This window comes from Dendronephthya gigantea, unplaced genomic scaffold (assembly GCF_004324835.1).
Source record: "Dendronephthya gigantea isolate DGI-Jeju-01 unplaced genomic scaffold, DenGig_1.0 000007F, whole genome shotgun sequence".
NCBI lineage: Eukaryota > Metazoa > Cnidaria > Anthozoa > Malacalcyonacea > Nephtheidae > Dendronephthya > Dendronephthya gigantea.
The window spans coordinates 2,912,532-2,927,375 of NW_021163017.1; the positions used below are offsets into that span (position 1 = coordinate 2,912,532).

Genomic DNA, 14,844 nt, shown 5'->3' on the forward strand with positions numbered 1-14,844 from the left:
TGTCGCATTTTTTGCACGTGTATACGCACGTAAAAATTTAAACCCATTTAAATAATACTTATGAAATCTGCCATTGAATAGATGCGTAAGGTGGAATTCTGTTGATTCTGTTGTGTATTTTCTGGCATAAAGTTTATCATATAACAACTTAGAAGGTTTTAAACTGTTACGTGCCGTGCGTGTACATACGTGCATGCGCAATAAACGCCACAGTGGAAAGCGGCCTAGAGGCTGCAAACTTTGAACTTAATAAATCTATTTATCCATCTTTTACGAAAATCGCACCGTCCCTTCCCATCGTTCTAGCACTCATGGTTCAAAACTGTGGTTCTATTTAGGCTAAGGACGAAGAGACTCTTCCTAGTGAAATTCGAACAATTATTGTCAGTGGCTTTGGCAACGATGTCAAAGACGACTCTTTAGAAATGTTTTTTGAAAGTCATAAACGATCTGGCGGAGGGGATATTGAGAAGTTGGAAAGATGTAAACCTGATGTAGTCTATATCACTTTTAAGAGTGCTGAAGGTTAAGGTTCAATTTGTGTGTATATGTATATTACCCATAAACGTTTCCCTCCAGAAAAATCTACACCATAATTATTTTTTAAGCTTTCATATTGATCGTTTATATAGAAAGTAGTGCATACCTAGATATTTTAGGGATTTGACAACAAATTTATTTGCCAAGAAACGAAAACATACCAAAGAAATTACATTATAAACAATTGGCAGGGGGGCAAAATTTCGAGAATAAAAATTTCGGGCAAAGGTCAGCCGAAAATTCGGGCAAACTGAAAAATAGTTACACAGCTAAAATTTTTAAATCCGAATTTTATAATATATATCACAGTCATATGTGTATTCAATTTGGCCTTTGCCAAGTTTATGGTTACAAATCTGAAAGTTCGAGCACATTGTATAGTTCAAAAAAGAGGAAACCCATATAGACGACGAGGCAGAGCTCTCACTTATAAGTAGACAGATTTAGAAATGGAAAAAATTTCCGTGTTTCTATTCAGTTTTCGAGACACGTGGGTGTTTGGGGGAAAGGAAGTAAGCACTAGGAAAAAGAGCATGCAAGGCCCAACGCTCTCTACGCTCGCCCTATTTCGAGTTTCACGTTATTTCGCGTTCCTTCAAAATCTCACAAATGTTTCCAAAACTGCATAGAACAACTGAATAACGGTACGTTAGACGATTTTAGGATGAACATTAAAGCATTCCCATACATGATATAAAGCAATTTCAATTCATTTGTGTTATTACTCTCTTAGTGGCTGAAAGAATTTTAAATCGAGATAATCTGGAAATATCTGGTTATCGTTTGCAACTTGCGAGAAAGCGAACGGAATTAAGTCCTTTACTGAAAAAGGTTAGCGGAATAAAGGAAACCTTTCATAAAGAGTAAACGAATTAAAAAAGTAAAGTAAAGCAGCATATCTTCTTTAAATTTAAAATTCAGCATGAAGAGGAGGAAGCTTATCTTGGTGAAGTTCGTACAGTTGTTGTCAATGGTATTAGCGAAATAAAGGACGAAGTTTTGGAAATGTTCTTTGAAAGCAACAAACGGTCTGGTGGAGGGGAGATAGAGAAGCTAGAAAGATGCGGACCTAATGTTGCTCATATCACATTTAAGACTGCTGAAGGTTAGATTTCGATTTTTTTAAACAGAATGTTGTCTTAATTAACCCTAACGTGTGGTGTTTCCAGTGGCGTAGCTTGCCCGACAATTTAGTCCCGCTATGCTAATATTTTGGTGTTCATTGACTGTGAAAGCAATGACTTTCTAAAGAAAAGAATAACAATAACATAAAATTTGCATAGCATGACTAAATCGTCAGGCTGGCTATGCCACTGGGTGTTCCACATTATTCTTATGTATAACAGTGCTGTGTTTCACGTCTCAATCTTATTGGGATTTTTTATATAATCGATATTTTTCACCAATAGTTCTTATATTGTTATACGCAATCAATCAGTTTTCACGAGTACCAAACTTCTTCATTTTCTTCTTTAAGTTGGGTTGAAAAAACTAATTTTTGCTTATTCACCGCCAATTTAAACATGAAATGTTTATAATTATCGGGCAATACTTTAATAGTGAAAATCCGTAAAAGCAGCTTTTAGAAAGGTCGAAAAAGCTTTTTGATTGCCCCTGTAAGAAATGTTGTTTTCATTACCTACGCGAACACTAGGCGTATTTTAAACAATTGTCCTAATTTTGATTCAGCGAATCATAATTCTAAATGCCCGCATTTCTTCAAACTATATATAGATTACGTCAAATTACATTTATTCAGAATAATCACCTATGTGAAAGGCTACTGTGAAATGCAGTTCATCAGTTTATTTATGTAACAGGAGTCATCAATTGACTATATTTCACTGCATTTTTTTCACTCAAAATCGCCATTATAGAAATTTTATGTTCGCTATAATTGGAAATAGTACCGTGGCGCGGTGCGAGTGTACTAATGCCGCTGCTAGATTTATTACACCCGGGTATTGTGACAGAACATAGCGGAATCCAAAGTTGCTCAAATTCTATGTCATGGACGGTGGACGTTTGGGTTGGTTTTGTTAGTCATACGCATGCGCGAAATATTGAACAAGCAAAAACTGTTAATCAGCAACGTCCTCATAGACTAAGGAGGAATGTTTGTGTTTAATTGAAAGCGTCAGCAAATTATTTAACTGTAACTTCCGAACTATTGTGAAAAATATTTCACAAAGTAAAATGAGCACATTTTTTTCTTTATGAGCAAACTTGTCGATGATTTTTAAAACTGAGCGATTAAAGGAGTGATAAATAATCTGTATAAGCTACAAAGTCTTTTAAACTGGTAGGTGTCTATTGAAAGGTGGTAGGTGTCCAAAAAAAGATGGAGTTTATTTGTAAGCTATATATTAAGCTTGATGTGTTATTTGCAAAAAAAAACTGACTAGAAAGAGCTGTCACACCAATGCTTTACCTTGAAAGAAGCTTTTTTAAAGTTTAAATTTGAATTTTAATAAAACAAATGTTAATTTTAAGCTTTTAAAGTCAACTGCAAATTTTTGCAGCATCTTCGAACAATAGTCAATAACATAAATTTTGACGTTTTCTCCCTGAAGATTTTGTACTGTTTTGACGTTTTGAAGGTTGAATCTTTAACCATTACTAAGGGGCCAATTACATGGAGTCTTTTCAGCCCGGCTTACACGGCTTAAAATTCAGCCCGGTATTGTTGTGAAATGCCAATAGAGTGGTCTGTATATATCATCCGTTTTCATGATGACAAAGAGAGGCGTAACATAAAACTACCGAAGTTTTCATCGAAATTTTGCGAAATGACAATTATGCATTGACGTTTGAAAATACAAAGTTTTGTCTCGACCAATCAAGAGCTTAGTATTTCACACTGGCGCATGCGCATAACGTAGAAGACCGTCCATGACTTGAGGCCCATTGTATAATAGCGGTAAAATCATATGTAATTTAAAGGTAAAATCAAAATTGCTGCCATTTTACCTCGAGGAGTGGAGGCCTGGATCATAACATGATCATGTTCCGCCATCTTGGCTTCAAATTTTTCGGAATTGCGGCTAAATTTCCCTGTGCGTTTGATTTCGAATAATTATCAGTTATCGACTCATTTGAGTTATGTCATAACATAAGCTTAGATTTCGCTAGCTCAGGAAATTGGTTGTTTGGATTAAATCGGCGAGGAGTTACTGCATGCGCATGGCTTGTATTTCTGGTAATATTCAAATAATTGCCAATAATTTCAGTGGTTGGCAGATCATTCCACAATGTTACAGCAGGAAACTAATACTTTTCTTAAAATTTGTTCTTGGCTTAGGAATTTGAAAATTAATTTCGTTACGTAATTTATGAGCCTGATTTTTGTCATAGGTTCATTGTGATTTTTGTTTCTTATATTATACATAAACGTTTTTATTTTCATTCATTTTGCCAATGGTTGCCACCCAAGGACTGTTAGGATTTCACTCGGCCTGGTTTCATACGATTTACTATGGATATAGTGTGGAAATAGTACGGGTTTAGCCTATTTCCATAATATGGATTTTGAAAATAGATTCCAGTGTTTTCATGATCGTTTTTTAGTGGCATCGCGGGTGTTGGAGCAAGCGGATAAGATGAAGCTTGACGGCTATATTTTGCAAGTAGAAGAAAAACAACCGGAGTTGTTTCTACCAGTAGACAGGAAAAAAATATATGTGGAAAACCTTAACCCAAAGACGACCGAAGACAGCTTGCGCAATTACATAGAATTGAGAGCAAAGGCAGACGTGTGTGAAATAGAGTTTGGTGAAAACAGAAATGCCTTGTTGACTTTCAATATAACCCCAGGTAATACTGATACCGAAGGTTGGCCAACACGTGAAGCCAAATATCACGTACACTGAAGCCCTGTCAGGTGTCATTTTTGTTTTAATTTGAAAATGGGTATAGATTTAAAAACCTGAATTTTTAAAACTGTATTGAGCATCCCTAATGTTCTGATCGGCACTCTTTATAGATTTCAAGAACTTTTCCCTAAATAACAGGAGGTTAGAAGGAGCAGAATTGAAATTTTCCAATCCTCCTGTTTGTAACAGCGTTCTTGTCACTGGACTAACCAAGAAGACCACGAAAGACACAATTGAGATGTTCTTTGAGAACGAAAGGAATGGTGGAGGTAAAATATATGGGGATATCATATACCAAAAAGACAAAGGAATAGCAGTTGTTTCATTTTGTAATCCTCGAGGTAAAGTTAATATGTTTTGGTTTATAGATCATATTATTATATCATTTTTTTGGTCGAGAGCGAATCACGTGAGTGAAACAATTATATATAAAAACAAAAACACGTGCCGGACACGAGGTTGTGTTATTATTAAAATAACAACTTTCAATCACGTGCAACGGTTTGTCCATTGGTCTTTTATGATTTATGAACACATATTATCTTGTCGTTTGGTTTTTCTTTGCAAGTGGTCAAAGATACCTCCGAGTCCTCAGGTCCGAGACCTCAGAAAAGGTTAACACTTATTTCCTGCGACCGAAGGAAACATGTGCTGCACGTGATTAAAGTTGTTATTTCCCGTGGGAAATGAGACATCAAAATCTCGTCTCTCTCCCGCGTGATTTGCTCTATTCGAACACCAAACGTTTACAAGTGGTATATGATAATATAATAATGTTAATAATGTTAATTGTGTAAATTTTAGCACTAAATGTCGATTGCATGCAAATCTGACAGTGTGATATATTCGTTGTAGCTCACAAGTAGATCTGCTGCATGTGCTTAGTTTCAAGTTGCTCTATGTGTAGTACATACATACACACATACATACATCGCCTTTATTTACGGCGAACCAATCAGTAAAATCACATCTAAAGCCAGCAAATTTCTCTAGACCTATATATTCAGGATGTATACCTCATTTACTTAAAATTATCAACTCTAATAAAGCCGCAGGTCTTGATGGCATTCCTTTCGTTGACAAAAATATTCAGCCTAACTCTCTTCCGGGGAATTTATCCAGACGATTGGAAAATTGCTAAGGTCTTCAAAAACGCGGCAAGGAATGATTTACACAATTATCGTCCAATATCAATTTGAGAACTTAATCCATTTATAATCTTCCAAATTTGCTTTGGGTCTTTCTTAGCAACATCAATTTTCTTCCTCGAGTCTTTCTTAGCAACATTTAGCCTGTTTAATAGTGAAGAAATAGAAAATATTTTCCGTGTTTCTATACAGTTATAGAAGCACGCATGTTTTTTATTTCTTTTATAATATAACTCAATAAAAAGATTTTGTACAAATATTATAATTCGATTCAATTACAGATTCTCATTACATCGCTTCGCCTGTCAAGTTCGGCGGAAAAATTCCCGTGTTTCTATACAGTTATAGAGACACGCCTCTCGACCAATCAGCACGCGCGTACTATAAATGTTATACTTTAACATTATTTACTTCATTGCGAGCATTTTTGTATTGTCCCCAGTAAATAGTACTTCGTGTCTTATTATACTGCTTTTTCAAATAGTCCCTTGCTCTCATTCTTTTGACAACCGCAGAGGTTATCCATAGAGACTTCTTTTTGCATACGCTTCTTCTTAAGAGGTATATGCTTATCTTGGACTTGTGTAAGGTTAGTTAACCATTGAGTTGGTTAAGTCGTTCAAAATGTATTTTTGTTGAAATGCTTGAATTGTCGTTTATTTACAAACCCGGTGCGATTTATTTTGAACTATCATTAAATCTGACTTAAGTTCAATTAATTAAAGAAAATTTCATGTGCAGAAATACCTTAGTTAGTAACATGTACAACCAGCATTTTCGACTAGCATGATGTACTGATGCGTGTGTTGGTACAAACGCGTTCGTATTAGTTAATGATCATAAATCCATTTTGGGTCTCTAAATCATTAATTTAGAATCTTGGATATTGTATTGAACTGATCTGTTAAATGAATTTATCTTGTAGTTGTGCAGACCTTACGGACAAAAGAACAAAAATTGGATGATTCTGTACTATCTTTGCGACCGTACTATTCGTTCATGGAAACGGTTAAAGAAACAACCACGAAGACAGTAAAGTTGAGTACCGATGTTGTAGATCATGTTCTTAAGAACTGCAATGAGGAATTTCGAAAATTATTTGGTGCTGATATCCTTCGAACCTTCAAGGAAATTACAGGAGAGTTGACAGTGTCAGCCGATGTTGCTAATGAAATTGAAAAATACATCACACAATTCGCGGTGAAAGATATAGTAATCTGCGCTAAACTATTAGAAAAATCAAACGAAGAATTGGGAATGAAAATAGCTAACGTGCAAGAAAAAAGGATTACAGTTGTACTAGACGAGGAACAACTTCAGATAAAACTTATCGGAAAGAAGGAGGTGGTATATGAGATCTACGAGCAATTCAAACACGACATTACCGAAATGGAGAAAAGGTTGGAAGTTGTTACGGAACAAATTAATTTACCTGGCCCTAAACTAGAACTGCTCTTACTTCATGGTGTTGGAGAAATGTTAGAGAATGATTTTCAAGTAGAAGTAAAAACAGAACCGCTAAGGTCGCTAGTGACACTGAAAGGAAAACAAAATCAAGTTTCTCTGGCTTCAAAAGAAGTATACATGAAGGTTATGCAAATACATGAAGATAATATTGATATTAATGCGATGAAGGTGCGCTTTCTGCGATCAGGTGGAATTGATGTGTTGAATAATGAAATGAAGAGAATCGGATTGAAGGGATTGATTTCGCTGGATTCAAAATTGACCAAAGCCAAGATTCTTGTTTTCGATAAAGCAGATATTGAAAATATTCATTCGTTCGTGAACAGCATCATGTTTGAAAAACAGTACCAGCTCGATGACGACAGCCTCACCCTTCTTCGAAGCAACAAGTGGAAAGAATTTCAAGAAAATATAACGACAAATAAATCTGTTGTACTGTGCACTGATGAAACGAGCCCAAATGAAATTACGCTGATCGGCGAGAAGAAAGAGGTCAAGGAGACTTATGAATCGTTGCAAAAATTCATGAAACAAAATACCATTGTAAAACACGATATTGAATTAGACAAAGGATATGCAGGTTATCTGTCAAAGTATTGTACAGGAGATCTCAATGAAGTCGAAAAAAAGCTAGAAGATCTCTCGGTGCGGGTAGTTTTGGAAGATGAAGGAGTAATAAATATAGTTGGTACGAAAGACGGGGTTGAAGAAGCAAAGAGACAGTTGAATGAAATCGTATCAAACATAGAAAAAGGCACGATCATTTTCGATAGACCACGCATGCAAGATTACCTTAAATCGGAAGCTGGGAAAATCTTTATTAGTGGAATACAAACAAGACATAAATGCTTCACAGTTCTAAAAAACGATGATGAGGAAGAATATTTTGCGGTTCCTTTATCGCGACCAGTTTCCGAATTGCTTTGCAGTCATGACACCCAAGAAAAGATCACATTAAAAGTGTACAAGGGGGACATCACCGCGCATTGCTGTGATGTCATCGTCAATGCTGCTAATGGTGATTTAAATCATATCGGTGGACTGGCCAAGAGTATCACAGTTGCTGGAGGAAAAGAGATCCAAGAAGAGTGTGACGCTTACGTGAAAGCAGAAGGAAGGTTATATGAAGGTGAATGTTTCAGTGGAAGTCCTGGAAAGTTGCCGTGTAAGCGTATTATCCATGCGGTGGGTCCCCGGTGGGATGCAAGAAATCCTGAAAAAACATGTAGAACATTAAGTTTTACATGCACTAAGGTTCTCGAGGAAGCAAGAGGCTATCGATCAATTGCTTTTCCCGCAATCGGAAGTGGTATTTATGAAATTCCAAAAGAGATTTGCGCTGACTTAATGATTGATGCTGCTGAGAAGTTTAGTAAGACAAGCAATAAATCGAACCTGAAAGAGATCCACTTTGTCGATAATGATGAAGAGAGCTGTCGAGCGTTTGTTAGGAAATTTCGTGAAAAATTCGGTACACGCTCTTCTATCATAAAGACAAATGAAAGGGTTGTTGGTACACGAAGTAGGGTCGCTCTGTCAGCAACGAAGTCTATGATTCAAGAGAATGAACGAGAAGAACCAGATATCGCATCTGAGTTGTTGCCAAAACAAAAGAATGACAATTTCATTATCACTAAGAGCAACATGAAAATTTTTGTTGCAGTAGGAGATTTGTCCACATACAAGGTAATGCATGCACACAACTGTTTTCAAAATAGAAATTTCAAAGTAGGCTTAAGTGGTGTTTTATTTTTATATTTTAATTTGTGCCCTGAAGTACAGTACTGTCCAGAAATAACCTAACACTGCGGTTGTGGTTAGGTTGCGGTTAGGTTGCGGTTAGGTTGCGGTTAGGTTGCGGTTCGGTTGCGGTCGACCGATAGAAACACTAGACGAGCACATGAGAAAAAATACGATCGCGGTTGCCGTTCGCTTACGAACGGAATGTTATGAACATCTGAGAACGACAACACAATAATCATATGGAAAAATCTGAAGAAATGTCTGTCAGACAAAGTTAGGCCGAGGTTAAACCTCCGTCTCACCGCTGTTTGACCTCAGTCTGACCTCAGTTCAACCGAGGTTTGACCTAGCTTAACCGCGGTTTTTGTTACGTTATTTCTGGACAGTACTGTATACGCAACAACTTAGTTTATAAAATACTAAATTGTAGTGACTTATAGACAATACTGTAGTTTTTACATAACCCCGAAATTAGCCTAAATGTTCTGTTGCTACAATATACAGAAGCATGTATATTAGCAGAAAGGAAGCACATCGCGAGGGCTGCTTTCTCCGTAGCATCAAAAGTATTTTGCACGGTGAAATTACTTCCTATCAGTCCTACGCTAAAATTACTTACATTACATATGCTAAAAATGCATACATTTCTCTTACATAGGCCGACGTATTAGTCAACACAACAGGGGAAAATCTCAACCTTGATTCTAACCCGTGTAGCAGGGCACTTAGTAATGAGGCGGGTCCAACACTACAAGCCGAATGTAGAAAGATAGGAAAACTGAAGCTTGGCGAGGTGGCAGTTACCAAGGCAGGAAACTTGCTCTGTGATGAAGTTTATCACTCAGTGTGCGTGCAGTGGGGTGAAGGACAGGGAGAAGAGGTACGTCTTATGCATCAACACGAGTTATTTAAATTTAAGGTGATATGAAGTTGTGTTTGAAAGGACACTAATTATTGGCAACTAATTATAAATTCTACCTTTAACTTTACAAGTTTCTATTTCCAATAAGGTTATATATTCTTCCCATGATTTATAACGATCAATTATAAAAATCAATATAAACAATTGATGACAACGTCTGTGGACAATAGTCTGCTTTCTTTTGTTTTCCAATGAAAGTCGACTCACTAAATTGATCAAACATCTTAAGCAATTTAACGCCGAACGGGACGGGTTGGGCATTTTTCTTTCTCTATGTTAATTTTGACTGAAAAAAGTGCCACTATACACAGTTTGAATAAAACGTTTATATAGGTACATAATTTATGTCACCGTCGCAGGCACAGCATGAAAAAAGTGCACGAACATATTCCCGATCCGTATGCATTCTGTGGGCATATAGTATAATATTGTATACCTATAATAAGTACCTAGATTTATGTAAATAGATTTAAGTAGCTACTGTATTATTGGACCAGGAACTGGTCCCTAACCGCTGCAAATCTTGTTGTTGTTGTTGTTGTTGTTGTTGTTAGGGGGCGACGCTCTTTAAAAAAACCCCAAGGCTCTAGCATTACTTGTTTGATCGGAATGAAACTTGGCACAATTATTCTAAGCAATATTCCGCATCGATTGACGGAATTCGAATTTTTACTTTTGACCTTTGAAGCAAGTTACAAGCAATTCTTGATATATTTGCAGCCAATAATATACACATATCATTAATATTCAGCCTATATATGTATAAGAAAACGCAAACGATTAGAAATACATTGTCCTCTCTATTGTTGTAAATACAATGCAGTTCAGAAACTCGGTCACGCAGTTCCTGGTCCACTATAGTACGATCGTACTTGTATGATAAACAAGTATATTGTTTTCTTAATGCTTAGTACTAACTTTCGCCGAGTGTATAAATTTAAATTATATCTACAAATTGCCTATTTTTATAGGTATTGCGTTCCATTATCAAGAATTGCTTGAAAAAGTGCCACTCAAGTGGAAAGACCTCGATTGCTTTTCCAGCTATTGGTACAGGAATATTAGGTTTTCCGCATGATGTAGCCGCGAAGATTTTCTTCGAAGAAACCAAAGAATTCGAACAGAGTGTCTCAAACTGTAGTATAAAAGAAGTCAGTTTCGTCGTTTACTCCCAAGACGCCAAGTCAATTGAAGCATTTAAGAATGCGTTAAAGAAGCAGACAGAGTGGGACAGCAGTGGAATTGTGACTCCTGTTCCTGTTCCTGTTCCTACTCCGCGCAAAAGAGGAATAATAAAGCGAACTCTAAAATCGAAATCAACGAGCATAAGTAAACCTTCACAGTTAGAAAGACCAAGCGACGACGAAAACGAAGAAGAAGAGCCTTCAGTATTAAAAAGAGCCTGGAATTATTTATGGAAATCGGAATCAACAACAAAGGAGAAATCTGCAATCACCACCAAAAAACTTCTGCTAGACATTTACGCGAAAGACGAAAACACAGTTAAGCGTGCAAAAGAAGATATTATGAAGATTATGGAGTCCCAAAAAAAGAAAGAAAGCATTGAGGACGACATTATTGGGAAGTTATCACAGCAGGAAATCTCTGACATAAAATATCTGGGTGAAAGGGCCGAAGTAAGAATAACGGTCAACAAAGAACTTAACCGTATTCTTGTGGCTGGGCACAGTGATGACGTTTCGAAAATGAATTTTGAAATTATGCGAATTTTGACCGGAATTCGTGACGCAGAGAAGGAGAAGGAGAAAGCTGCTCTGCAAGATGAAGTTGCTGAGATGGTTTCTCAAGGAGTGCAGTGGTACTCTGTTGATCCAACAAGTGATGATCTCGAAGAATATGACAAGCATACAAATGCCATGATTGAAAAGGCGTACAGCAAACAGGAAAAATCGGTTATTTTCTTTGATGATGAAAAATACGAAATTGTTTTCAAGCAAATGCAAGAAACTAACTTGGCTAAAAACGAAACGAAAAAAGTTATAAGGAAGGATCTTAAAGGTATTTAATAAAGAACTTATATATTTATGATCCTGATTCGTGCTATAAAAAACGACAGGCTACCAAATTAGAATTCCGAACCCTTGTCTGAAAAAAATGTCACATTTTATTAACTCAGCGCAAGCCAAAAGAAACATGTAAATGTGTATTTCTCGAAGGTAATTTGATGCCATTCATATTCTCTTGCAGTAACAGTCCCTGAGTATTGGGATCCTCAACCATGTGACGCAAGTGGGAAGGAAATTGGTGTTCATCTTGTTTGTCTTGACCCCAACAATCCAAGCCACAAAGACGAATACAAAAAAGTTTACGATCTTTTTGATAAAACCGCAGCTAATCAAAATATTGTACAAATTGACAGAATCCAGAATCCATCATTGTACAAGCTATACTTTATAAAGAAGCGAAGCTTAGATGAAAAAAATGGCAGTAACGAGATGTTATTGTTTCATGGGACGAAAGGTGACAAATTGAACGAAATAAACGAAAGCGGTCTGAACAGGAATTATGCTGGGATTAATGGTAAGTTCTTAACACACTCTAAAACAATTTGACTTCAACTGCTTTTAAACAACTGAATGTGGGCTGATTTAATTACCATTTTTGGGATATTGCTACTTGACCCCATCTCCTGCGCGAATTGGTATTTGGCGATACGCCGCAGAAATCTTTAAAATTTCAATCAATAGACCTTTTTCATAATGACGTCAAACGCGGAAAGTCTGATCTTACACGAAGTTTGATTAGCTCGATAGTTTTGTGGAGCCAATCAAATTCCGTGTATCATCAGACTTTCCGCGTTTGACGTCATTATAAGAAAGGTCTATTGATTCAAATAAAATGTATGGATAATAAAAACACAAAGTTTTTTCAAAAGATATGTGCTAATCAAAATTAGTTAAAAAGTCCCAAAAGTACAATTGCAGTACAATTCATGATTTTGAACAGAATAAACTAAATAGCCATAATATATTTGCATACAAACTAGCGGAACTAAAAAAAGTACAGAAAGGTAAACAAAAATATCGGCAAAAGTACAAAATATTGGAAAAAAGTACACCAGGAGTGTGTTTTGACAAGAAACATTGCCTGCATTTACCTGCATTTGCCTGCATTGTAAACTCCGTAAAAATATCCGGCACATCTGAACACGGGCTCATTAACCTCTACCGTGTTTCGAAGTTGTCAAAACGATGCTAAATTTAGAAACTGTATTCCTCACGGTCAACCATTGAACTGTAAACAAACTGGAACGATAACTCGAAACATTTAACGAAAATTGAAGCCAGTACTTTTTATACTTTTTGGGACTTGTGAGCTGAAATACTTGACGCCAAATGTCGAGGCGTATATAAAATTAAAGTTATTAAAAAGTTATTTTACTTTATATCTTTTATTTTATAAACTTTTCATGTTAAAAAGTTACAATGAACTACATATGCATAAACTACAAATGAACTACACACATGCAATGGCTGAAACCACAGAGATATTGTCTCCAATAACGCAGGGTTCCACAACTTACTTACAAATAGACAGACACAAACATACACATATAAGCAACTTAACAAATTTATTGGACTTTCTCGATACATGAAGAAACAGTAACAACTTAATATCAAGTGAAATGATTTAATGGAACCGAAGTCAAGATTTGTAACTGTTAATTGAATTAAATTGGTTAGAGAAGAAAATCACGGATCAGTCATGTATCGAGAAAGTGCCATAAATTGCAATGTTAGCAGCAGGGTCTTGTTGAAATGATCCGTAATGGCCGAGTTGTGACATTTCACACAAACAGACTTGAAAGTTTTAGAAATTTCGTATAGAAATTTCGAGACTTTAGCTTAGAGGAAAATATCTAAAAAATAGTTGAAAATTAATTTCCCGTTTTTTTTCGGTTGGTAATTGTTTTTGGTTTGTAGTATACATATATATAACTAGCCAATCGCCATTCAGGATACAAAAATTGCGTATTTAATAATATGTTGTAGTTTATAAAAAAGGGAGGATATTATTGAAGTTCAATAACTTAGCTATATCTTGTAATATCCCTCCTGCTACGCGTTGGTTGATTTTTTTACCACCGGTATAAAAAATTAAAAGTTATTGTATTTGGTCTTGCAGGACAGTTGATGCTTGCACTTTATGCAATATGTCCCAATAGCAGTAGCGTAGGGTAGCCAGCCCGACAATTTAGTTAGCATTACTAAATCGTCAGGCTAATAGATGTCAGAAAAGCGCCTCAAAAATTTTAAGATTTTATCATGCTAATAATGAATATTTTTTCTGTACTTTAGGAACTGCTTTTGGTAAGGGAGTATATTTTGCAAGGGATGCTTCGATGTCTTCCGGTTATACACAACCAGACCAGACGTCAGGCAAAAAGTACATGTACTTGGCGAGGGTGGCAGTCGGGCAATTCACAAAAGGTGAACAGTCTTTGTTGGTACCGCCACCGAAAGCAGGTAAAGGCAATGAATCTTACGATTCTGTGGTCAATGAAGTTACAAACCCAACAATATATGTTATGTTTTACGATAACCAATATTATCCAGAATATTTAATCACCTTTACTTAGATATTTGATAGAGAAAATGTTCAAGTTTAACTTTGAGATCATTATGCATGTATCTCATCCAGAGATCAAATTGAAACCCAGGTTGGTTCTGCCTCGGTTATTTTAAATTCATGTCAGCTTATATAAAATCCACGATTTTTCATCATATTTGACCTTATACGTGTGATGTTCGGGCACCGAAATTTTGCTACACAATATCTGCGTTTATCAACTTTATACCAAACCTGGAGAAAACATTGATGGGGTCACAATTGGCAAAAATTTTAAAAAAATCTTTGGGTTGAAAACTATGGTATGCCTTAGTCATGTCGCTACAATGGTTAGCGCCGACAGGTAGCTATCGGCTACAGTACTGTCCAGAAATAACCTAACACATGCGGTTGCGGTTCGTTTGGGGTTATAGGTTACGGTTCGGTTGCGGTCGATAGAAACTGCCTAGGGGAAAAATACCTTCGCACCTTTATTAAACTTCCGAATCAACGGAATGTTACGAACAGCTGAGAAGGACAACACAGTAACCAAATCGAAAAAATCTTAAGAAATGTCTGTCAC

General features: G+C 36.3%; 1 protein-coding gene across 1 annotated transcript; it reads left to right on the plus strand.

Moving 5' to 3' along the window:
- Nucleotides 1-366: 366 nt before the first annotated feature.
- On the plus strand, nucleotides 367-14,292 carry LOC114517197 (protein mono-ADP-ribosyltransferase PARP14-like). The gene is made up of 10 exons (XM_028536856.1): nucleotides 367-525; nucleotides 1,274-1,371; nucleotides 1,462-1,645; nucleotides 4,108-4,353; nucleotides 4,523-4,753; nucleotides 6,486-8,713; nucleotides 9,429-9,650; nucleotides 10,664-11,711; nucleotides 11,901-12,233; nucleotides 14,012-14,292. Exons 1-10 carry the CDS (start codon nucleotides 426-428, stop codon nucleotides 14,290-14,292), a joined length of 4,971 nt encoding a protein of 1,656 aa, XP_028392657.1. The 5' UTR covers nucleotides 367-425.
- Nucleotides 14,293-14,844: the final 552 nt, after the last annotated feature.

Bases quoted from the DNA above. Each gene is read 5' to 3' on its own strand.
- LOC114517197 (XM_028536856.1), top strand. From the start codon at position 426: ATGTTTTTTGAAAGTCATAAACGATCTGGCGGAGGGGATATTGAGAAG. The intron at 4,354-4,522 runs GTAATACTGATA...CACTCTTTATAG, and splicing joins GACTTTCAATATAACCCCAG to ATTTCAAGAACTTTTCCCTA. The intron at 9,651-10,663 runs GTACGTCTTATG...CTATTTTTATAG, and splicing joins GTGAAGGACAGGGAGAAGAG to GTATTGCGTTCCATTATCAA.